The sequence below is a fragment of the Myotis myotis genome, unplaced genomic scaffold, assembly GCF_014108235.1.
Source record: "Myotis myotis isolate mMyoMyo1 unplaced genomic scaffold, mMyoMyo1.p scaffold_m19_p_1, whole genome shotgun sequence".
NCBI classification, from domain to species: Eukaryota; Metazoa; Chordata; class Mammalia; order Chiroptera; family Vespertilionidae; genus Myotis; species Myotis myotis.
Window position 1 is genome coordinate 222,659,610 of NW_023416313.1, and position 25,533 is coordinate 222,685,142.

Below are 25,533 nucleotides of genomic sequence, written 5' to 3' on the forward strand. Positions count from 1 at the left end.
ACATGTTGAGTGCCAACTCTGTACCAGGCAGGGTGCCAAACACTTTCATACACTAATTCTGTTAGCAGTTCTTTGAGGTAGATGCCATTATTACCATCCCCATTTTACAGATGCAAATGTAGACTCAGAAAGGATGAGTGAGATACCCAAGACCACACAGCAAATCAGAGCCAGAGCCAGACCAGAACTGGAATCCAGGTCTGCCTGGTCCCAAAGCCTTAGCTCCTGAACACGGCCTTTTACAGTGAAAGCTGCTTTTCCGTAATATTTGCATTCTTCAAGGGTGTTATTGGCTGAGGAGCAGAGACTGAGAATTGGGAGATGGGGGTGGCTAACATTGGAGGTGGGGAGACACATAGAGATGATGACTAGACATAGAAAAAGAAGATGTCTCGGGAAACAGGTGGGATCTGAGATCTACTAGGTGAAAGGGATGAAGGAGAGGGGCTGCCCCGAAGAGCCCAGGTTTCTGGCATGGGTAGAGGGGTGGATGTGTAGATGGGGCAGTGCTGTTTCTGTAGACACAGAATGCAGGTTTCACTTAATGAATGAGTGAAAGAATGAATACATGAATATGAAGAGGTCCCCAAATGGAATAGATAATGAGTTCCCCATCACTGGGAGTATGCAAGTAGTGGCTAGGCAACTGTTTAACCTGGACAATGTAAAGGACACTCCTGATGTGACAGGGAGATCAAATGAAAGGCAACTATATATATAAAAGCCTAAGTGAATGTTATGACCGGCCGACCGGCAGGTAGCTATGATGTGCACTGACCACCAGGGGGAAGATGCTCAATGCAGGAGCTGCCCCCTGGTGGTCAGTGCACTCCCACAGCCAACATCCCACAGCCAGCCAACCTCTCACAGTCCCTCCCCCGGCCGACTGGCCCCAATCGGCCCCCATCGTCAGCAAGGCTGAGGGACCCCACCTGTGCACAAATTCATGCACCAGGCCTCTAGTATATTATAAATATATAATACAATACATACAAAAATTTATATAATATGTGTTACATGCATGAACGCTGGAGTCACTGCATCTCTGTGATTCTGGGGCCTTGCGGGCCCCACACGCACCTGGTGGGAGCTTGGTAATGAGTCACCCGCGTAGGAATGCAGGATGGGGCAAATATCCCAATCCCATTAGAGTTCCTTAACTTTCTACTTGAGTGTATTTCAGGACGTACATTGTAATATGTGTTCATAAGTGTACGTACTGGGTATAAGTAACTAAATTCTTTTACTTATAAGGATACGCAACCTCAAAAGGACAAACGCTCTAAAGCAGGTTCGGCGGGAATAGAGGGAAACCCCACGGCTTCCTTCCGACCACGGGTGCCCCTGAGGAAGCTCAGGGTTCAGGAGCTGTAACCAAAGAAAGAAAGAACTCTGCAAACACTCCTCCATTTATTACGGCACAGAACAGACACGTTCACACTGTCCACCCCTCTCTCCTCGTATGTGAAATGCACCTCTTTACAAACCAACAGCTCTCGGGGGCTTCCCGGGACAGAGGTTCTTTAGCGGGACAGAGGTTCTTTAGCGGGGACAGAGGTTCTTTAGCGGGACAGAGGTTCTTTAGCGGGGACAGAGGTTCTTTAGCGGGGACAGAGGTTCTTTAGCGGGACAGAGGTTCTTTAGTGGGGACAGAGGTTCTTTAGCGGGGACAGAGGTTCTTTAGGGGGACAGAGGTTCTTTAGCGGGACAGAGGTTCTTTAGCGGGGACAGAGGTTCTTTAGCGGGGACAGAGGTTCTTTAGCGGGACAGAGGTTCTTTAGCGGGACAGAGGTTCTTTAGTGGGGACAGAGGTTCTTTAGCGAGGTAGCAACACGACCCTCAGGGCGGCTCCCTCCAGTAGAATGACCGCTGCTCGGACCACACGTGGTCTAACTGCCCATTAGGGGCCCGGGGCTGTGACGCGGCTCTGCTCACAGGAGCCCCTTCGACCACCGCACACCCACGGACGCGTGGGAGCCACACATGGCCAAGCACGGCCTCCTTCCCTTCCACTCGCAGTACGTGCGTGGCTTAGCTTCACGCTAACACTGAACGGTCGCTCCTTCTCACTCCATTCCCTTTTTCCAGCTACAAGTGCGCATGTTTCCTGGGCAGAGGGCGGTGGCCGGCAGGGGGCAAGGCTGGGAGGGGGAGGGAATCTTTCTGGCCCTTCTTGTTGTAAAGTCTGCAGCTGGATGGGCAGGATTTATGGGTCAGATCCTCCTGGCCCTCTAGGTTCCGGCTTCCCCAGACCCCGCTCTCTGTGTGTAAGGACACCTCACGTTTACGTAGCACCATTGTTTTCCAAAGTCCTTCTGTGCTGGTCCCCTCCTGGAATCCTCACCGCCTGGTGTCTCAGAGGGGGAAACCGAGGCAGGGACACGAGGATGTGTGATGGGTGGGGTGGTCGGGGCGCTGGGGCGCCAGGCTCCTCCCCGTCTGCTCTGCGCTGCACACGGGCTCTGCTGGCCCCATCGCAGAGCAGCCTGCGGCGGCCGAGTGCTCATGGTCCCCACGCGAACCTGCGAGCTCCTCCGAGACAGAGGCCACGCTTCCTCTCTCCTTCCCGGGCCCGCGAGGCTCAAGGCCACGCAGGCGGCAGGCGCTGGGTTAGCGCTTATTGGGTTCCTCTTGGGCACAGCCTCCTTGTCCCCGGGCAAGGGGAGGGACTGAATCCTGAGTCCCAGCGCCTCACCAGGGACTCTCCGAGGTCCACCTTCACTAACCGGAGAAATCCTCCTTCCAAGTCCTAGCCGAGTGGGTGAAAGAGACCCCAGGCAAGAATTCAGCCGAGAACAGGTGCTCCCGGAGCTCCGAGCTGTCACGCTGGGGCAGGCGGACACCAAGGGGGCAGGAGAGCTCAGTCACCCCTGTCCTGGCCCCCTGGCCCCTCCACTCCTGGGAAGCAGCTGACTGGCCCCGGGGTGGAGCAAGGAAGACGGTAATGCTGCCGTGTTCACGGAGGCCTTGCGGGTGGACAGGGTCACCCATCCTCACAGCTGCGCTCCCTGCAGGGCTGGCAGGAACCCAGCTGCTGCTGTCTGCAGACACCAGCCCGCTGCCGGGGTCACCGAGGGGTGGCTGCCACCCTCGCCAGGCACATCCCCGGAGCAACTGTCCGTGACCCTCACCCACGCACGGTGGCCCTGGCGGCCTCTGCTCACTGGCTGCTCCCCACCCAGCGTGGCAGTTTGTGGATCTGCCGCTCCACGGAGATGGAGGTCCGCAGCGTGCCCATGGAGCTCTCGGTCGGGCTGGGCTGGGCCGCGCAGCCCCCGCGGTGGCACAGGCGCTGGTACACCTCCCGGGATTTCTTGCGGAAGCGCTTGCCCACGATGGCGTAGACCAGCGGGTTGAGGCAGCTGTTGCTGTAGGCCACGTAGGTGGAGATCTGCGTGAAGACGTCCACCACGTGCTCGTCCCAGCAGCCGGAGAGGACGCCCAGGCGCAGCAGCGTGTCCAGGAAGGTGCTGATCTGGAAGGGCAGCCAGCAGACCACGAAGAGCAGCAGCACGGCCAGCACCAGCACCGTGGCCCGCCGCTCCGTCTGGATCTCCTTGAACTTCTGCATCTCGTTGTTGCGCAGCACCTGCATGATCTGCAGGGTGCAGAAGGAGATGACGCCCAGCGGCAGGAGGAAGCCCACCGAGTTCAGCAGCATGTTGGTGAACACCTCCCAGGTGCGCGACGGGTAGGTGATGATGCAGGCCGTGACGTTGTAGCCCTCGTCCCGGTAGTCCTTCATGGTGCGGAAGGCCAGCATGGGCGAGCTCAGCAGCAGCGCGCACCCCCAGATCACCAGGCTGTAGAGCTTGGCCCAGCGCACGCCGCGCAGCCGGCCGGCCGACATGGTCTTCACCAGGGCCAGGTAGCGGTCGATGCTCACCAGCATGAGGAAGCAGATGCTGCTGTACAGGTTCATGTAAGCCATGGTGTTCACCATGCGGCACAGGGCCTCCCCGAAGAGCCAGTCGAAGTTGTTGGCGATGGTGGTGGCCCAGAAGGGCAGCCCGCAGGCCAGGATCAGGTCGGCCACGGCCAGGTTGCTCAGGTAGATCTCGGCCACGGTGCACCGGCTCTTGTGCAGGCCGAAGACGCCGAGCACGAAGATGTTCTCGAGCAGCGCCAGCACGAACAGGACCCAGAGGAAGGGCGCCTGGATGCTGTTGAGCCAGCCCCACACCTCCGCCTGCACGCAGCCGCCGTCCTGGGCGGGGGTCCCGTTGACAGGCAGCAGGGCTTGCGAGGTGATGTTGAGCATGTCAGCGCTGAAAGAAAGTAGAAGAGAGGCGGTTACACCTCCAGGTCACAGGAGGAGGGAGGAACAATGGATGCAGGAGGAGGGATGGTCCTCGAACAGCTTGCGGAAGGGGGAGGGCGCAGTCAGGGGTGAACGCGGGCCCTCTGCAGCCGGCCATGCTCAGACCCCGTTCAGGCACCTGACTCCGGGGCCTCGGGGGTGCCTCTGCTCCCGCCTGAAGGGACGGCTCCTGTTCCTCGTCTCGCGGCTCCGGGGGGATGTTTCCTGGGCCAGCGTCCATCCCCAGCACCAGCCATCACGAGGCCTGGACCCCAGCCTCCTCAGAGCTTTGTGATGGGAAGATCCAGAGTTCATTCCTTCCGTATCGCGTGGGCCCTTCCCAGAGGCCGGTCACCGCTCAGCCTCGCGGGGTCTGGCCACAGGTTATTAATTTATTAACCAGAAAGATGATATCATGCCAGACAGGGAGAGTCCAGGCTGGCTCCCAGACCACGGCCCCTCTGCCCAGCCCTTTCTCCTGGTAGACCAGTGGTTCTCAACCTTCCTAATGCCGCGACCCTTTAATACAGCTCCTCATGTTGTGGTGACCCCCAATTTCATTGTTACAAATTGCACATAATTAAAGCATAGTGATTAATCACAAAAACAACATGTAATTATATATGTGTTTTCCGATGGTCTTAGGTGACCCCTGTGAAAGGGTCGTTCGACCCCCAAAGGGGTCGCGACCCACAGGTTGAGAACCACTGTGGTAGACGGTACATCGGGTTGTCGCTCCCCCCATCAATGCTGATAGTGACTGGAGCTTACATAACAGAGGGGGAGGGCAGGGGTTTGGGACCAGACGGTCCTCCTGGGTTCAAATCCTGGCTCATTCACTCGCTGTGTGACCTTGGGTAAGTGAATTAACCTCTCTGAACCTCAGCCACCTACCTTGTGAAAGGGGCATGAGGCAGTCTACCGCTTAGGGTTGTGGTGAGGAGCTAAGGCAATGCGCAAAGAGCCCCAAGCACTGTGCGTGGTTCAACAAACAGGAAGAGCTGTCCATCCGTGCGAACCTGTTAGAACGACCCCTGTCACACTCCGGCACCCCGTGGCAGGTGCCCGCTCCGGCACCGATGACTGACTGCATCAGGAACCCAGGGCTCCCTTTGCACCCTGGTGGGTAAGACCCAGGCCTCGGGGCCGTTCACTCTCTACAAGGGCTGCGGTGCCGGCCGATTCATCTCCACCTTCAGCAAACGGCCCGCCCGGGTTTGCTTAAAAAGCCATGGTTCCAGCTCTGGCTGCATGGGCCTGGGCCCATTGCTGGGCCTTCCTGCTTCGTTTGTGTTCTTTGTCTGGCACGGCTGTTGCAAGATTCAAATGCAAGAGTGGGCATGAGGACCCGTTGGAAAGCTGAGCCCACAGCCCAGAGGGCAGGACTAAGGAGGCGGGTGCTGCTGCCCCTGGGGTGGAGAGGGAAGGCGGAAGGAGGGGGCTTTTCCTGGGTGGGTGGTTGTTGGGCAGGCTCGGGGGGAGGCATTGAGCAACAGATCCCGGGAAAGAGCTTGCTGGGTGGCTCTGGGATTCCCAGGAAAAGCCCCTCTGCTTCCCGGAGAGGCTGGCCGGCTCCGGGGGGGTGGGACTGGAGACCTGTGATTAAGACTCATCAACTCCCCCCCCCCGCTTTCCCATGAGTCTGGAGTGTTCTCTGAGCCAAGCCCTGCCCCGGCTGTAGGAGCTCAGAGGGGATACCAGTGTCCGGGCCCTGCCTGTGGCCCAGTATTGGATGAGTGCCCAGGGGCGGGACGAGGGGCACAGGACACAGCACCGGGGGAGGGGAGCAGGTTGGAGGTGACTCTGAAACTGGCGTTGGGGATGAGGAGACAGGAAGGAGAGAGGCCAGGCCAGGCCGAGGCCAGAGGGGGGAGCCGCTGGCGTGTTCTGGAAGGTGGACAAGCTGTTCGAGGTGGGAAGAGGCGAGAGAGGGGGCTGCGTAAGGGCACACGGGCAGTCAGCCCCGGGCGGGCGCTGAGGAAGTGATGGGGCGGGACGTGCGCTCTGGGGAGACGCCCCCTGCGGTTTTCAGACATCCTGTCCGACAATGTGTTGGTGCAGTTTCTCTCTCCGTGAGGCCCAGGGCTCAGACCGGCTTCCCAGTCCTGGTGGCAGAGGTGGGACAGTGCGTGGCACCAGAGACCCACCCTAAGTGCACTGCACTTCCTCCTCGCGATGGGGGCAGAGATAGAGCCCTGGGGCCAGCTGTGACTGTCAGAAATACCAACCAAGCTCTGTGAGCCACGATTGTCTTGTTCTGATGAAAGAAGGCGCATTCTAGCTGGGACCTGGGAGCTCACCTGGACATGCAGCCCGTCCTCCCCCTCAGGGAGCTGCCTATCATCATGGAAACTAGAGCCTCCAGCCCTTTGAAGACCCCCCTCCCCAGCCCTTGTGTACCCACAGGCCTTTGCAAATCCCCAGCCCCCATTCCCTGTAAACTGCCCACTTAGCACACCCTTTGCCCACTTCCCCCTGGAATCTTTGTCCTTCTGCCCAATATAAGCAGCTGGGGTATGGGGGTGCAGAGCAGATGTTTGTGGCTGACCTGCTGCTCCCATGCTGCCGGCAGGATTGGGATAAAGGCTCATAATGATTCAACCCTGTCTCTGCTGAATTGGCTCGAGTAGTAACAGGCAGCACGGACCCATGGATTGTCCAGTTAAACGTGGACTCAGTGGCTCACCCTGGGAACACCGGCCGTTGAGCCTTCCAGCTGAGGCCCCCGACATCAGGGAGCAGGGACAAGGGTCGCCCAGGACCTTAAATTCCTGCCCTGGGCAAACAGGCAGTCTCCCCAGACAGCCCCTCTGTCCGTCCAGCCTTGGCCCATCTCTGGTTCTCAACCTTCCTAATGCCGCGACCCTTTATTACAGTTCCTCATGTTGTGGTGACCCCCAATTTCATTGTTACAAATTGAACATAATTAAAGCATAGTGATTAATCACAAAAACAATATGTAATTATAGATGTGTTTTCTGATGGTCTTAGGCGACCCCTGTGAAAGGGTCATTCGACCCCCAAAGGGGTCGCGACCCACAGGTTGAGAAGCACTGAGCTACAGAACCTGCTTCCTCAGCAGCCCCACAGGGAGTGGGTTTGCAGGCCCCGCTCACAGAGACGGCCCCCCCAGAGGCTCCTTGTGGACGGTCCACAGACAGTCCTCAGCCAGCAGGGTGGCCCCTGGCCGGCGGGCTCGGGGAAGCCGCAGGGCGGTCAGGAGGTGGCCTGGGGGTGCATCCGTGGGAGTCAGCTACAGGCCCGAGGTCCACGGCCCTAGCCAAGATGGCCCTCTGTCATGGTCTTTGCAGGTCACACCCACCACAGGACCCAGAGGCCAGGCTGGGCCCCTCTCCGCTTTGTCTTGGCAACACTGCCCTCCTCAGGACTGACCCTCCTTTTTTCCTGCTTCGACTCAGGACAGGTGCCCCCACACCCTCTCTCTCTCGAGGGTCCTGGCCTTCCACCAGATGTCAGCCATGTGCAGGCCACATCCCGTCTCCAGCCCTTGTGTACCCACAGGCCTTTGCAAATCCCCAGCCCCCATTCCCTGGCGCATCTCCTTGGGATTCCTGGGTATTGACTTCAGTTTCACCGTCTTCATGTCCAAGTTCACCCAGGATAGCTCACGTGTGACCACCAGAAATGTGTCCTCTTCCTGCACACCCCTCCCCTCCCCCCACAGAGCCGCCCACTGCCCCCACCCCGCAGGCCCAGGGGGATGCGAGCCCTGGCCTCCCAGCCCCTGGGAGGGGCTCCTTTGGATTTAACATCACCTGTTGCTTCCCCTGTGGTCCAGGAGAGGAGGGCTGCCCGGTCCTGGGCGTTCCCCAGGGGGCACCCCGCCCACCGGGGAATGGGGAGTAGAGGTTGTCTCTGACTCACCTGAAGGAGGCTGTGGTGGGCACCAGGTCTTCATGGACAGACAGGAGCATGGGCCTCTTCCAGGGAGAGAACATTTGGACTCCGAGCGGGACGTGAGTGAGGCCTCACCTGTGCTGGCTGGAAGAGAAAGAGAAAGAGGGGTAAGTGGCCGGCTCCCCAAGGCGGGAACCGGGTCCTGCCCTCAGCAGGTCTGCCAGGCGCTGAGTGTGGGGACGAGGAAGCCCAGCGCCTGCCCACCAGGAGCCTGTAGTTACGTGGAGAAGCAGATAATACTCAACTCGTCATTAAACAAGCGCCAAGATCTAAATAAAAGGCCCCAGGACAGCACGTAACACGGCCCAGAGCAGTCCGGCAGGCACGCAGATGGTTATGAGACTCAGGGTGACGGAGTGACCTGGGTGAAGGGCGGCCCTGGCTGGAGAGGAGGATGTCTGGGCGGGAGGAGCAGCAGGAGCAAAGGCCCTGGGGCAGGAAGAAGCTGGTGTGAGTGCTGCTGGCCTCCCCCTCCCCCGTGGCTGCCTGGAGACGGGATTACGGTGGTGGGAGGGGGAGCAGCGTGGGCACAGGGAGACCCATGAGTGGGCGCAGCCCTTCCTGGAGGCCTGGAGTGGTGGGGCCTGGGGGGAGGCTTCCAGGGGCGTTCAGAGAGGAAACTGACATGCCCGGTGCAAGGTTGGAAACGGACGGGCTGGGCATGAGGGGCGGAGGTGCCAAGGCCCCCTGCCCCCAGGGGCTGCGCTCTCCTGGGAAGGGGAGATGGGCGTGGCTGACCCAGAGAGACAGGATCAGGCGCTGAGACCTGCCCTTTAGGTGTGAGGTGCTCTGTGGCAGGTGTGGCAGATACGGCAGGTATGGGAGTGAGTCGTGCACAGGGCAGGGCCTGGGTGTGTGCACAGGCTCACCTGTATGTGATGGGGACAATTAGACGGGAGCTATAACGGGAACGAGGCCTTAGAGCAGTGATGGCGAACCTATGACACTCATTTTTTTGGTTGATTTTTCTCCCTTAAATGGCATTTAAATATATAAAATAAATATCAAAAATATAAATCTTTGTTTTACTATGGTTGCAAATATCAAAAAATTTCTATATGTGACAAGGCACCAGAGTTAAGTTAGGGTTTTTCAAAATGCTGACACGCCGAGCTCAAAAGGTTCACCATCACTGCCTTAGAGCACTGGTTCTCAACCTTGGCTGCACATTAGAATCCCCTGGGAATCTTTTTAAAATCCTGATTTCTGGGCCTCATCCTCAGGAAATTCTGTTTCTTTGTTACTAATGTTGAGGCCCCACCCCATCACAAAGAAACAGAATTTCCGGAGGATGAGGCTCAGAAATCAGGATTTTAAAAAGATTCCCAGGTGATTCTAATGTGCACCCAAGGTTGAGAACCACTGCCTTAGAGTGTGAGGAGGGGGAGGGTACAGAGGAGCAGCTTTAACCTGTGGCTGTCGCCACCACGTGCCTCAGGGCTGAGCCGGGCCTCACCTGCGTCCCAGTCACAGGTGTAAGCCCTCTGCCCAGTGGGGCTCCCGGGGCCAGAGCCTGTCTCTGCCCCTCCCGTTTGGCTGCACCCCCGGGAGGGAGGCACGCTGCACACTGGCCCTACAGAGGAGGACAGGGGTGCAGAGAGGTGCAGCTACCTGCCCTGAGTCCCTGCTGGCAAACCTGGAGGTGGGGCTTCACCCCCTCCTGGTGCCACCCCGGGGGCTCTCGCCAGGGTCCCGTGGGACCGCTCTCCTGGCTGGGCGGTGTGCAGAGCTGGGTACGTGGGCGCTCGTGCATGTGCACGGGTGTACCCCGATCTGCCTGCCCCCCTTCAGCCCTCCTCGGCAAGGGGCTCTGTGAATGCGCACAGCTGTCCTAGCTCAGCTGTGGGAGGAGGAGATAAGGCCGTGGAAATTGCTTCAGGAAATGGGAACACGTTAGAAACAGAAAACGCGGTTGGTAAGCAGGAAGCGAGGGGAACACAGTCAATGGACACTGGTTAACAAGCTGAGGCCACGCCTGGGAACTGCACAGACACGCTGAGAGTCACGTCCTGATCCTGGAGGAGGCGGCCAGGGAGGGAGAAAGGCCAGCAGGCAGGTCACCTTGTGGCTGGGCCAGGCCTGCCCTGGGGAGAGGAAGTCCAGGGGTCAGGTGTTGCGATCGTTCATTTTTCAGTAACAGTGACTGAGTGTTTTGGGTGCTGAGGTTCAGGGGGCAAGAGGGATGGCAAGCCTCCCAGCCCCCGCCCGGGGCTCCCCTCTGGCCCAGGGACCTCAGCTGCTGCCATCTCTCGGACAGTGACCCTGCACAGGAACCTCAGGGCCTGTGAGCAGGTCCTGGCCAAGACCCCAGGGCTCCCCAGGGGGCCGACCTGGCGGGGTGTCCCCAGATTTGGAGAGTCAGCCGAGCTGGCCCCTAATGGCTTGCTAATGGCTATAAACATTGCTCTCCTTTTTTAAAGCAGAGGTGAGGCCTTTAGCTCTCCAGTTGTCCAGAGGCCGGAAGTGTGAGGGCCTGGAGAAGGGGGAGATGGAGGCCATTCTAGGGTTTCTCTGTGTTTGTTTGGAGGTGTGTGTGTGCATGTACATGCATGTGTGCGTGCGTGTGTGTGCGCCAGCTGTGTGGATGCCCTGGGCAGGACCTGTGTGGGAGCTGCTGAGGGCTGCCCCGGTCAGACCACGTTCCCTGCAGACCCTGCGGGGCCACTGGGCTTCCCCTGGGGTTTGGCCAGTGGGGGTCCCAGCAGGAGGCTGAGGGAGGGAGGAGAGTGAGGAGGGGCTTCCAGGGCTCGCTGCCAGGGGTCCTTGTCCGGCTGGTGATGCCACCTCTTGTGAGCTCAGGCCTCAGGCGGGAGGGCAGGCGGAGTGGGACCTTGGCTGCCAGCTCGGGCCCGGTGGTGCCCGCACGCTGTCTGCACCTGTCACAGGCCCTCTGTGAGCATCCTCCATGTGACCCAGTGTGCCTCTCTCCTCCTGGGGTCCTGACTCATGCATCCTGGGATTATCAAATCGGATGTCAGAGAAGCATTTAAAGGAATTGGGTGGGGGAGCGTGGCATGGCGGGCACACGGGCACAGCGTGGTGACGGTGGTCAGGAGTGGGCCTGTGTGTGGCCCCGAGTGAGCCCCTCCACCCCCCCTGGCTTTCCGCAGCCACCGGGCCTGGGCGGGCCCCTGGCTGGAGCCCTGGCCGGGGTGGGCATGGGGAGGCGGAGACCCCAGCTGGTCCTCCCTGTCATCTTTCAAGCCGATGCGTTGGAAGGAACCCCCAGCCTCTGACTCACTGTACACCGCCCCCCTCAGGATTCTGTCCAAGAAGCTCCCTTGAAAATACTGCCTCCCCGGGCTCCCCTAAACCTGGGGCCGTGGAGCTGCCAGCAGTGACTCCCCGCAGCCTGAGAGGCGGCTCATTCCGCTTCCCAGGAATCCACGTCCGAGGGCTGGGGCTGTGGCCGCCACGGAAGGACGCAGCTCCGGCTCAGGGGCCACGTCTGCTGCGTACGGAGTCGGCCTTGCAGCCAAGTCCAGCCCCGTATCTGCGGCTGCCTGCCAGAGCCCAGCGTGCTTCTCAGAGGGGAGGTCGGGGGCTGGAGGGTACGTAGCCCCAATCAGTCAGTCCCTCCTGCAAGGAGGCCGCTGAGCAAAACGTCCCAGGGGGCTGGCGGGTCCCCAACACCGCTCTGGGGTCTGTGATTTCCCAGCAATGAGAGCAGGTCCCTGCCTGGGGTACCCCCTACCCAGCCAGACTTCATCGCGTTGTCCATAGTCAACGATGAATGCAATAGGCTATTGTGTTTCTTAAGTTACTTACTTTATATATTTTTATTCATTTCAGAGGGGAAGGGAGAGGGAGAGAGAGAGACACCAATGAGGAGAGAGATTCATTGACTGTTGCCTCCTGCACGCCCCCTACTGGGGATCAAGCCCGCAACCTGGGCATGTGCCCTAACCTCCTGGCTCATGGTTCCATGCTCAACCACTGAGCCACGCTGGCCGGGCTGCATCCCAGTCTCTTAAAAAAACACACAGTTGCTCCATAAACAAGTGAAATCTCTCAGACTACCCAGCACGTCGGGGTCAAGGCCCAGCTAGACAGCACCGAGGCCTCCTGAGTCATGGCTCCCCAGAATAAATGTCTTCCTGCCTGCGTGGGTGCGCAGGGGCGGGACCTCTGTGGGGAGCTGCTGAGAGCTGCCCCCGGTCAGGCCGCACCTTCGGACCCTGCGGGGACCCCACTGGGCTCTCTGCCACCTGGCTGCCCATAGGGTTTGGCCAGTGGGGGCTGCTCTGTAGGTGGTCACGAGGGTAAACCCCAGGCCACAGCGCGTACTGGGTGGGGAAGGGAGGGCTCAGGCTCCGTGTCAGCCTCAGCAGGGGGAGTGCGGCCTCCGCGCAGCTCCAAGGGGTCCTTGCTCTGCAAACAGACCTGAGCTGCCTGGGGAGGGGCAGCTGGCCCTGGGAAGCGAGCTCAGGTCCCGGAACCAGATTGGACCCGCACACACGCGTGGGCCCTCCAGCATTTGGACACCAGGAGCCTGGGGTGTGTCGGAAACTTTGCAGGGGGGAGTGGGATGGGGGCCTCTGGGCAGAGCCCCTCACTCGCCTGCTTTCCCAGCGGAGGTCAGAGCAGCCTCCCCGACCTTCGCCCCTCAATACCCCGGCTCCTCGTCGTCTGTTCCTTGTCCCTGTTCATTGGGGGTGAGCTACACCGTTCAGCGTGTTCTGTGTCTTGCCCTGGCATTGGGTTCTGTAGTTTTAATGGATGAGCAACTTTATCTGACTTTCTGACACCACTCCTTCCCCTTAAAAAAGAAAAAAAGTCTCCCCTTTGGTTTTAAAGGATAATATGACCACACTACAGAGCATTTAAAAATATTAAAATCTCCCAGAGTTCTGCCCCGGCCGATGTAGCACAGTGGTTAGTCGGCTCAGGTCCAGGTCAGAGGTGACTGGGGTCGGGGGCACTTCCAGGCCTGGAGTGGCTGAGGGCCGAGCTCGAGGGGCCGTCGTAACGGGAGGGTGGGTTTCCTGTAGGGGCACTGTCCTCTTCCTCCACCCTGAGCTCTGTCCCTGGTCACCCTGCCAGGACCCCAGGTAGCCGCCTGGAAGGCTCTGGGCACTTGCATCAGGCCCCTCATTATAGATGTGGACACGAGGCCCAGGGAGGTGGCCATTCTCCCAGGACACGGCCAGCATGTGGCAGAGCCCAGCCTTGAACCCAGGTCCTGGAATCCTGGTGCCCAGACCCCCTATTTTTTTTTCATCATCCTACACCTGCCCCCATCCCAGGCGGAAGACAGAGCCGTGTGCTGATGTCTGGCTGTAAACGTTGTGGGGCGCAGGGCCCCACATGGGGCGCAGGAACACCCCAAACCCCGTGCCCGCAGCCCATGCCAGGCCGAGGCGGGCATCACTGAAACCCTCAGAGCTGCTGCCTTGGATGGATGGCAAAGATGTCCTCTTCCCACTTTCTTGCATGCCCTGGGGTTTCTGTCCTGAGCAAGTAAATAATTTATAATGGGGGGAGGGGAATATAGAAATTCTTGTGCCCAGCAGGCATTGCTCAGTGATTGAGCGTCGCTCCATGAACCAGGAGGTTGTGGTTCGCTTCCTGGTCTGGTCAGGGCACATGCCCGGGTTGTGGGCTCGATCCCTAGCAGGAGGCGTGCAGGAGGCAGCCGATCAATGATTATCATCATTGATGTTTCTATCTCCCTCTCCCTTCCTCTCTGAAATCAATAAAAATTTATAAAACAAAAACAAACAAATAACCAACAACAATAAAAACATGTTCTTGCAAGGGAGCAAAAGCCAAACCACGGGCCCAGCGGGAGTGCTTGCCAGACAAGAGGTCGCTGGGGCCGCACAGGCCTGGACGCGCTGGAGAGCCCGGGCCCCAGCCGCAGACGCCCCGCTCCCTGGAGGGCCGGGGGCCGGGGGAGGCACGGGCCTGCTGGGGTGGGAGGAGAGGGCAGCCGGCCAGGGCCTCCGCCAAGCTGGCTGCTGGCCCGGCTCCTTGGCCACACGCAAGTGTGTGCTGTGACCTCTGGTCACCCTGTCACTCAGCCTGGTTTACAAAACAGAGAAAGACACAATAAACGGAGACGCGGAGCCAGCTGCAGAGCAAAACAGGCCGCGGGGCCAGAAATACTTGGCATCTAAAGCCTCCTCACAAGATGCCCTCAGCTCTGAAGGGACCCCTACCACTGCCCGCTCGCCTCTGGGGGTGGCCTTCCTGCCCATCCATCCATCCAACCATCCATCCATCCATCCATCCATCCATCCATCCATCCATCCATCCAATTAATGCATATTCCCTTTTGCCATGCTCATGGTGAGATAGAGCAGGAAAGAGCACAGACATGGGGGGCAGGACACAACGAATTGGGGCATCAAGCCACATCCTGGTGCCGTCTTTTAAGGGCCATCTCAAATGTCACCTCCTCCGAGAAGCCTTCCCTGGCCTCTCCACCAGCAGAGGTTCCTCCCTCTTCCGAGACTCTCGAGCAAAGAGGTGGAAGGAGTATTGTCTGAGCTTTAGCGCCCCGGGTGCTGGGCCTGCCTCCATCACTGAGTCCCAGGTGGGACCCGGATAAACGCCTCGACATCTCTGGGCCTTCACTGGGAGAATGAGCAGTGGTGATAGCTGATTCTGGAGCCCTTTGCACAAGCAGGTCCCCAGAGAGAAGATAAGCTGCCTGGGGAAGCAGTGAGCTCCCCGTCCTGAGGAGCATTCGAGCAGAAGCAATGGGATTGGCATGCTGTGTTTCCCAGGTTCATGTCCTCTCTCGCTGGCACCCAGAGACTCTTAAGGAGACGGGCGGAATGAGTCTCAGCACGTTCCCCTTCCCTGGGAGTGGCTCAGCCTCCCTGCCCTGCGCCCCACAAGCTCCAAGGATCCCAGGTCCCGGCCCCACCCGGTCAGGCCTGCCCAGGTCAAAGCCACAGTCAAGTCATAGCAGCCCTGTGGCCACAGCCCTCTGCCCGGTTCTGCCGCGGAAGGTGGAGCTGGTTGGGATCCAGGGAGTCATCCAGATTCCAGAGCTTTCGGTTCTGCCCATGCTCTACCTTTTCCAGGAGCAGGGGGCTGACTCTCCAGGACCCAGGACCGGAGAAGCGGAGGCTGCAGGGTGGCCCTGAGTCCCCGCACAGGGGCCCACCTCACGCCTGGACCGGGAGCCCCGCGAGGCGGGCCCGGGCTGGGTTTGTCTGCCTGGGTGGCTGGGGCAGGTGCCTTAGCTGCTGGGTAAAGTGGAGTTAACCTTTTCTGTGAGGGAAGGGGAGATGCTGGGAGGGAGGGGCCATGGAGGGAGGGAGAGGCGACTGTCCTTCCTGGGCCTGTGATGTCTATTTTACAGACCGGGGGTCAGAAAGCGATCCATCCAAGGTCACAGACTCATAAATGGGGACCCGTGTGGTCACCCCAAGCACAAGCACACACAGACACACAAATACACACACAGACACACAAACACACACATACACACAGACACACACAGACACACACACAGGGACATACTCATAGACACACACAGACACACAGGCAAACACACATACACACAGACACACACAGATACACACACAGGGACACACTCATAGACACACACGGACACAGACACACACAGAGACACACACATAGACACACACAAAGACAGAGACACACAGAGAGACACACATACATGCACGCACACGCACACACACACACGCACACACACGCACTGTTTCTTTTCTCTACTCCCACCCCGGTTGGTCCCTCGGGCACAGGCGAGGTCCTTGCTCTTCGAGGACCTGGTCTGGCCCAGCGCAGCTGCTCATTGCATGGCCACCAGATCGCATTGCTTTTTGCAGTAGTGAGTTCCCCGTCACTGGATGTGTTCAGAAAAGTCTGGGCTATGTTTTTAGTGTATGTGGACCAAGATTCCTTAAATCCTCTTGATTTAAGCCCTAGGCCTCTATGTGGCTGCCCCGTCCAACGCTGCGGCCTCCTCACCCCTCAGCCTTCCTGGTTTGAGACACAAATACTGAGTTCATCTGATGCAACGGGACTGGAGATGCCAACTGCCTGTCAGGAGACCCACAGACCCAAGCACCCCTCACTCACTCGGGGGCCGCACTGCATGGGGTTACCGGGCGTGACCCCTCCTATTTCAGGTTGAAAAGTGAAGTTCAGAAGGTCCCTGAGCCAGCAGGCCAGCCCGCTGTGCAGCGCAGGGTGGACCTCGGCCCACAGCGTGCACGGAGCGATCAGTCCCCTCTTCCCCACCCCCACCCCGCCTCCCCCTCCCCACCTTCCTCTGGAGGGGGCGGGAGAGAGCTGTGCCCTGAAGAGGAGCAGGGGAGCCACCCCGCGGACCTGCCTGGGGTGCAGGGCCTGGGTGATCGTTTCTGTGGGAAGGCAGGTGGGGCTCCCCTTCCTGAGCGGGGGGTGGAGGAGGACTGACAGGCTCGTTGCTAAGCTCCTGCCTTTCAGTTTGGGGACCAGAAACAAAAGCCTCGGAGGTGCCCGCTCAGCCCGCCGTGACTCGGTGCCGGGCAGAGGCCGTGCCAAGCTGCTCACCTTCCCACGGGCTCTGCTGGAAGCGGGCGCCGGGAAAGGGCCCCTCACCTCTCCGCGCCTCGGTTTCCCAGCGGTGAAATGGGTAGATTGTTCTCAGGCGCCCGATCAGCGCCAGGGATCATTACAATTAGCAGGAGCCTGTGGCCCATGAGACGCCAGCTCCGGGCTCCAGCCTCCGGCTGCCCGGCCCGGTTCCTGCCGGAGCCCGCGGGGCCCAGACAACAGGAACACCACCTGGTCAGCAAGCGCCTACGGGCCAGGGCCAGGGCCAGGGCCAGACCGCGGAGCCAGCGGGGGCTGCCAGGCGCCCTCTCTGAAGAAGGTCGGCCGGGGGAGGGTGGAGTGCCCCCCAAGACTGTCTCCAGAAAATTCAATTTTTAGATAATTCAGTGAAGCAAATCAAGAACCTAAAAAAACCCCCAAAACCCCGCCACTTCCCTTTTGGTTGGTATTTCTGAAAATAATCCGCAGGACAGGGAGATGAGGAGAGCTGCTTAGCATCTTGTAAATGAGGAAAACACGAAAGCCAGGGAACTCGTTACATATGTGGGCAATGATGCTCCAAAGAAGTCGCCAAAAAACAGAGAACACTTCTGGTACCGAGTCGAGCGGGGTTGGGGGGGGTGGGGGAAGCCAGGCACTAAATTGCACGGAGGACGCGGTAGGGAGAACCCCGGAAGGCAACGTGCCCGATTACTGCTCTCGGTGGTCGCCCTGAGCCTGGGAGGCTGGGCTTTTCAATTTTGTTTTTTTAATTCCTTGTAGTAGCCTCCAATTTTTCTATGAAAAACATGTCTTACTTTTGTAATAAAAATGTGTAAATAAGCCAAGTGTTTTCTCCGATCTTTTAAAAACAGAATGAAATACGGGCTAGTTTATGTAAGAAAGATAATCAGCCAACTCCTGCTCCAAGAAGGACTTGCTTACAGGAAAAACCGGTAAATATTTGCACAATCCTGTTTTCATTTCCGGGGAAACGCCGAAGTATTTACAAATGTTTCTTCAATGGTTTTCTGTTTCACTGGACCACCCGGGCCCTGAGCGGGTGGACTCAGTGGGCTTCTAGCCACCCAGGGAGAAGCTGGGGAGCCGGGGGAGGGGAGGTTCCCGCTGGGCTGCGGAAGCACGCATTGTCCCCCGGTTTGAGCTGAATGTTGGGGTCCCCGTGAAACAAAGGAAGGGGCAGAGGCAAGCCCTCTGTGGCCTGGTTTAGGTCCCTGAGGGGTTTTTCCTGATGGTTCCAGAGATGACACAGTTGAGCCCTTTCCCCTGTGGGCACCTTTCTGCTGCCCCCACCCACTCAGGGCCACTCAGGGCCACCCCTGTTTCTCTGCTGAGCCTGCCGGGGCCCCTTTGGGGTCTGAAGTCTCTGCTGCTGCAGAAACCCCGAAGCCGGCTGGTGTTTCTTCCTCGGTATGTTGCCTGCCACTTCCCCGGCCCCCACCTCTGGCATATCTCCCTCGCCACCCTGTCAGGCCTGCTGCGTAACAAAAGAGCCTGGGTGATCCATCACACGGGGCCGTTCAGATCCCAGCTCTGCCATTTGTTAACAATGTGACTTTGAGGGGCACCTCCCTGAGCCTGGGTCCCCCCACCTGTAGGACAGGGAGCATTATCGCCAGCGTGCAGGTGGTGGCCAAGACCCCGTGAGACCCCTGTGGGCCCCAGGATCTCACTAGCCCTTAGCTCCCTTCCCTGCCTCAGGATTAACAGTCGCCTCCCCTCTCCCCAGATCCACAAACTGTTCTGTGGAGTGACTGTCCCGGGTGAGCCCAGGCCCTCAGCCAGCACCGTCCAAGCGGGCTCTTGGAAAAACCCCAGGGTCTGATACTCATCCTCACAGTGAGCCCATCGCCGGGGGTACACAGGCGTCCAGTCGGCGGTTAGCTCAGGCTCCCAGCAGCACCTGCAGCCCCAGCCCCTCCTGCTCCCTCCGCACCGGCCTGAGCACCCTCAGGAGTCCTAGCTACACCTTTACCTGTCTGGCAGGTGCAGTGTCCTCCTGGGAAGACCCAGCCCAGGTCCCAGCCCAGCTCAACCTCCAACTCCCTGTCTCACCCTGGAGCCAATTTCTTCGACTCTCACGTGGGGACACCGCCCTGCCTAGCCGGTTGGTCTGTGGGTACTTGGGCAGTTTTGGGTGGCACAGCTGCCCAGAGGTGGGGCTGAGCTAGACTTCCATGTGCGCTGGGCAGTCCCAGGCCCTGCCCACCCACTGCACCCCTCCCGCATTTGGACCCACCCTCGCTTTCCCTGGTCCTTCAGGAGAAAGAACTCGAAACCTGCCCACAAAGACAGTTTGGACGTGGACGTTCTAGACGTGTCACAAGCTGGCTGTGGGGACATACAGGCTGCAGAGAGGGCAGTGTGTGTGTGTGTGTGTGTGTGTGTGTGTGCATGAAATTCATGCACGGGTAGGGTCCCTAGGCTGGCCAGCGATCAGGGCCGATTGGGCCTTCTGGCTGCTGGCTGGGGCCTTCTTTGGTTCTGCGCCTCCCCCTGGTGGTCAGCGCATGTCATAGCAAGCGATTGAACTCCCGGTCTCCTGGTCAAACTCCCAAGGGGACGGTTTGCATATTAGGCTTTTATATATATAGATGCGTGCTGTGTCTGCATGTGTGTATGGGATATGTGTATGTGTGTGCATTGATGTATATGTGTGTATGCATGTGTGTATGCACATATATATTCTTCTCTTCTAAGGATTATCTTTCAAATTTTAACAAACGTGTTAAAACTTGTATCTACCTATTAGCATCAAGAGTAGGAAAAAGAGCTATTTTTCTGGGTAAGATAAATCTTTAGCACACTTTTCCTTCCCTCCAACCTCCTCCTTCCCACTTTCAGATTTAATTACAATACTGAGAAATTTTAGTTCCAGGTCATTACCTAATTTCTTAGGTCTTTTCTGTTTTAAGTTTCCTTTCTAACAGTTATTAACCTTCATAATCACATTACAGCCAATTTGTTAGCCATACCTTAGAATTCAACTGGTTTCATTGATCGCACTAATTTTTTTCTATAACACGTCTTTTTCTCGAATTATTTGATGGGCTTAATTTTGAGTTTGGCTGGAAAGTGCAATCTCAGATGCTTCTGAGAAAACGCAGACAGCCTCGGAGTCCATGGCGGGTGTCGCCCCTGCAGGCGTGTTCGAGGTGCGCAGTGGGCGCCACGCTCGGGGCTGGGTTCCGTCTTTTCCCGGAGGGACTTCCAGCCGGATGGGGGGGCAGGACACAATGGGATGCTCCTCAGGACCTTGAGACCCAAGCGCCTCTCCGATGGAGCTGGGCTGGGAGCTCCGAGGGCCTGTGTTCTCAGGGAGAGGGTGTCTGTCAGTCCTGAGACGAGCTGGGAGGGGCAGTGATGGAACGTCTGTGCCAGGGCTTGGGGACCCCAAATCGCTTGGCTGTGGGGACTAAGAGGAGGGGCCAGGGAGGGCGGCATTAGGCCCAGGGCAGAGGCAGGGTCTGAGTTGCTCTCAGGTTTGCTCCCCTCAGGAAGCCCTTTGCTAAGGCGGTTTGCCTCAAAGTGTCGACGGAGACCCCCTGCTTCTGTCCCTGGACATGTTAGCAAGTCTTTGGGCACCCAGACCTCCAAGTCAGGGCCCCAGGGGAGGCCTGGCGTCTGCAAGGGGGACCGACCTCCAGGTGACTCTGGGGCACGACACAGTTTGGAAATGACTGGTCTTTTCCCATCAGGCCACAGCGCCCTGGAGAATGATCACTCGGGGACCCCACAGGAAAGAGGAGGGAACGTGGTGTCATGGGTACAAATCAGCACAATAACAAACACCCCGCACTCTACAGCTTCCAACACCCGACGAGATGTCCTCACAGACTCTGCTGGTGCTCAGAGGTGGGCCCCTGTGGCTCAGAGAGAAGCAAAGTGACTTGCCAGAGGTCGCTCACGTAGCGTGTGGGCTTGGGTTAGGGTCTGGAAGCCTGTTCTCTGCGCCCCATCTCACAGCACCCCACTGGCCAGGGAGATCAGAGAGGCCAAGGCCCTGGGGGTGGGAAGGAGGGAAGTTGGAGCCTGCAGAGAAGTGTGTCTGGGCTCCTGCTGGCACCACCCCTGGGTGCCTGGCCTCGGGAACCCCAAGCCACAATGACCCTCCCTGCGGTGCAAAGACAACACCTCTGATAGTCCCGGGCTCTTTTCCTGACCCCGTAGGCCACCCGTCTGCAAGGTGTGCACCTGCAGTGAGCCCGGCCGCTGCTTCCTCTGCACCTGCCCCATCTGAGCTAACCCCCTCCTGGCCTCAGAGATGGGAAGGGTGAGCCCCTGTGCAGTTGGGAAAGCTGAGGCTCAGAGAGCATCGCTAGCCAATAAGTGGTCAGATTGGAGCCCAGAGCCTGTGTTATTCCAGCCTGCTTTGTGCTGTGATGTTTTCTGGGGGGCAGGCTCACATTTTTCTAGCCTCCAGAACCATAAAGATCCCTCTTTGATGACAGAGCCAAAGAAATGCCTGATTCCTGGGGTTTGTTCTGGAAATTGTGTTTTGATGAAAGAGTTTTAGAGATTGAGCTCAGAGAGGACCAATAAAGACTAGAATTATCAGTCCAACTCCAAGAAACAGAAAGTGGACTGTTGTTCAGTGGGAGAGGAGTTTAGCTTCAGTCTAAAGAACTTTTTTTTATATCCTATATAATGAAAGCCTAATATGCGAAGTGCCTGGTTGTCCAGTCATCCTTTCAACCAATCAAAGCATAATATGCTAATGATATGCTAAGGCTGCTCAATCACTCGCTATGACATGCACTGACCACCAGGGGGAAGACACTCCCACCAGTAGTTAGCTTGCTGTTGGCGTCCAGCCAATCGGGACTGAGCAAGATGGGCCAGACATGCCCTGGAGCCCTCCCACAGTCCCTCCCAGGCTGGCCAACCTCTCGTGTCCCTCCCCGGCCCCAGTCGTGCACCGGTGGGGTACCTCAGCCTCACCTCCACCCTCCTGCAATCCGAGACCCCTTGGGGGACCCCTCGGGGGGTGTCAGAGAGCCGGTTTTGGCCCATTCCTGCAGGCCAGGCCGAGGGACCCCACTGGTGCATGAAATCGTGCATCAGGCCTCTGATATATATATGTTTGTTTTTTTCATTGATTTCAGGGAGGAAGGGAAAGAGATAGAAACATCAATGATGAGAGAGAATCATTGATTGGCTGCCTCCTCTACGCCCCCTACTAGGAGAGGAGGGATGGAGCCCACAACCCGGGCATGTGCCCTTGGCCAGAATCGAACTTGGGACCCTTTAGTCTGCAGGCTGACGCTCTATCCACTGAGCCAAACCGGTTAGGACTAAAGAACCTCTTAACAGGACAGCTGTCCCGAGACGGAGTGAGCTGCCTAGTAAAGCAGTGAGCTCCCCATCCCTGGGAACATGCGTGCTGAGAGGGCTCCCCAGGGGTCAGGCATGCCTGGAGAAGGTGGCATTGGAAGCGATGCACTTGGGGATCAAGTCTTGGTAAGTTCCCATCATTTGACTCATGGCCCTGAGACACTCCACGCGCCTCTGTCTCCTCAAAGCAACACGCAGGCCTGCTCTGTCTGCGTTTCTCTTGTTTCTTAAATAGAATTTATGTTTCACAGTAGTTTTAGGAACACAGAAACACTGAGCCCCCGCTCAGTGTCCGGGAAATGCCTCGACAGAGGTTTCCCATGTACCTCCAGCCCCCCAGCCGAGTGGCACATTTATGATAATCAGCGAACCTGCACTTACGTGCCACCATCACCCAAAGCCCACGGCTGACACTGGGCTTCGCTCGGTGCTGTACCGTCTGTGGGTTTGGACAAATGCATAATGACATGTGCCCACCATCGCAGCATCACACAGTAGTGTCACTGCCCTAACAAGCCTCTGTGCTTCACCTGTTCCTCCCTCCTGCTCCCCAGCTGGCAACCACGGTATTTTCATTGTTTCCACTAGAGGCCCGATGCAGGAAATTCGTGCAAGGGGCTCGGCCCTCACAGCCCTAGCGACCTCACGGCCCTGCAGCCCTGAGGCTCTGCCCACTGGTCTTTCTGGAAGGTCATTCCGGAAGGTTGTTCTGCCATCCGGTCTAATTAGCATATTAGCTCTTTGTTATATAGGGTGGTTTTGCCTTTCCCAGAGTGTCATATACTTGGAATCCCACAGCACGTAGCCTTTTCAGTCTGGCTTCTTTCACATAGTGATATACTTCGTGTGCTTTTCAGGGCTTCTCTGTGACCAATGTTCGTTTACCTATCTGTCTACCCATCCATCCATCCATCCATCCATCTGTCCCTCGGTCTGTCCATCCATCCACCCATCCATCCGTCCATCCATCCATTCATCCATCCATCCGTCCCTCGGTCTGTCCATCCACACATCCATCTATCCATCCTTCCATCCATCCATCCATCCATCCATCCATCCATCCATCCGTCTCATCCAGTCATTGAGCAATACTGACAGAGCCAGCTCTGTGGTAGACACAGTTCTCCGTGCTGAGGAGACAGCTGTGAACAGACAGACAAGGTCTCTGCTTCATTCTGGAAGCCAGAGTCCCCGGGTGGATGTGTACGCACTCTGCCCTGCCCGGGTGGGCTCCTCCCTGACCTCGAGGCAGCCCAGGTGAGAGCGGCAGCCCTTGGCGTCACCCTCAGACCGCTCTGAACATCTATTCGGACACAGTGTTAGCAGAGACCACATGGCATAGCTACTCCCTCTGCTGGGTCTCATCAGCCAGCACCTCATCCCAACCCTTAGTCTCAGCACCCACTCACTCACCTGCACCCCCTGTTTGTAAGTGACTGGTCCGCGTCCCAGGGGGGCCGAGGCATTTCCCCAGACACTCGCCTGAGACTCAGCTTCCTCATCTCGGCTGCAAGAGCAGGAGACCGCAGGGGTGTTGTGGGTTCAGGGCAGAGCTGGGTGGAGACCCCGGGGTCCTGCTTGTGGAGTCAGCATGGGGGCCTTCTAGTTTTCAGTGTTTTCCAAACCCCTTTCTCCTGGCCGCTCCCCACCTGCTGGACTTCCGCCCCAGCAGGAGGAAGACAGCAAACGCCTTCTTCCAGCTCCTGGGGCTCTGCTGGCTCACAGGATGCTCCCATCCCCCCACTGCTGCCAGGACCCAGATGGACAGGAGCGTGCTTCTCCAGAGAAGGGGCAGTGTCCCCTGGAGTCCTCAGGGAAGGAGGTAAGAGGTGGGGCTGGCCCAGGGCCCCCCTGCCCCACACTTGGGCCAGAGCTTGCGCTTCCTGTGGCTGCAGGAGCCAGGCAGCCTGTGACTCAGGGAGGCACATTCTAACCTGCCCCGGAGAGCAACGCCCACCCATCGTCCAGCGGCCCAGGCCCATGACCCTACCTGCCTTCAGCAGTTCTAATCACCGCTACTACGTACTGAGCGCTGACTGCATACGCATGTGGCGCTTCGCAGGCAGGAGCCCATCTCTGTCTTCGCAGCCACCCTGCCAGGCCATCTTTATGGCTCAAGACATGGGAGGATATGTGGTCAAAAGTGTCAGGCGGGGGATGGAGACAGAGTGGGGACCCCCACCCAGGGCTGGATGCAAAGCCTGCGCTCTCTGTCCCTCTGTCTTGCTCCAAGAGGGGGTTGGGGTGGAGGGAGAGGCGAGAACATTAAAATCACCACCTCAATATCAGCCAACATTTACACACTCCTTTCCTCCTCCACTGATCACATCCAGGCTGCTCGGGCAGCATGCCAGCAGAGAAACCCAGGCTCAGAGAGGGTTAGCAATGTGTCCCAGGTCACACAGGGCCGGTGAGCGACAGCAGAGTCCTGAGCGAGGAGCCACCCCCACCCCCGCCGCACCCCCTGGACTGACGCTCTCTGTCCAAGGCGCCCTGGATGGAGCGTAAAAATCAACCGAGGCTGTCTCCACAGCTCATACATGTACGCGCGCGGGCGCGCACACACACACACACACACACACACACACACACACACACACACGTGCCGCCTGTCGCCCCGATTCAGGAAGAGGGCAAACCCAAAGCAAACAAGCCGACTCCTCCGGCTAGAAGCCCTTCTTGTCACTTGTCGGACCGGACAGGGCAGAAGGGGAGGTTTCCCCAAACTCAGCCCCTGCGACGACCACCCGCCCCCTTCCCTCTAGCTGGGGCTGCCTGTCCTCCCAGCAAAGGCGCGGCGGCGGACCGGCACCGGTGGGCACCCACCTTGTCCGGAGGGAGCTGCGGGTGCCCCTCGGGCGGTCGCTCCCTGGTCCGGCGTTGGGCAGGGCTGCCCGATGTCCCCTCCTCTCGGAGGAGCTGCAGGGGAGCTCGATGGCTGGCAGGAACAGCTCATCTTTCAAGGGCTGGGCTGTGACGTCATCGCCCTCCTGGGCACTCCCCCCCCCCCCCCCCCCCCCCCCCGCTCCAGCCCAGCCCTGCCGCCCGCCCAGCCTCTGAGCCCGGCGGGCTGCAGTTTCCAAACCAGGATCCCGGGCTGCAGTTTCCAAACCAGGATCCCGGGGCCAGGTGGGGCGGGCGGCTGCCCAGGTCTCCGCGGGCCTCTGAGCTCTGAGAGCTTGGGGAGCCCCTGGAAGACTGCCCAGGTCAACCCAAGGAATGTTCTGTTGTGAGGACCGTGGCTGCCCCGGAGCCTCGGAGCAGCATGGGACGTAGTCCTGAAAGGTATCTGGCTGGCGCTCTGAGGCGGGCCCCTTACTAAGCCCAGGACTTGGCTGCGCTGGGCGTTCCCTCCCTGGCCCTCCCAGGGGCCCGGCCGCCTGTGGCTGGGTCTGTGTGTTCCCTCCCTGCGGCCCCTTTTGCAGCTAAATGAGATCGCAGGTGTGGATGGTGGCTGCTGGGCG

At 58.6% G+C, this 25,533-nt stretch overlaps 1 protein-coding gene across 1 annotated transcript; it reads right to left on the minus strand.

Moving 5' to 3' along the window:
- Positions 1-1,391: 1,391 nt before the first annotated feature.
- On the minus strand, positions 1,392-25,033 carry BDKRB2 (bradykinin receptor B2). The gene is made up of 3 exons (XM_036317777.1): positions 24,896-25,033; positions 8,186-8,302; positions 1,392-4,268 (listed from the first exon to the last, which is right to left on the minus strand). The coding sequence occupies exons 2-3, from the start codon at positions 8,257-8,259 to the stop codon at positions 3,161-3,163; spliced, it is 1,182 nt and encodes a 393-aa protein (XP_036173670.1). The 5' UTR covers positions 8,260-8,302; positions 24,896-25,033; the 3' UTR covers positions 1,392-3,160.
- Positions 25,034-25,533: the final 500 nt, after the last annotated feature.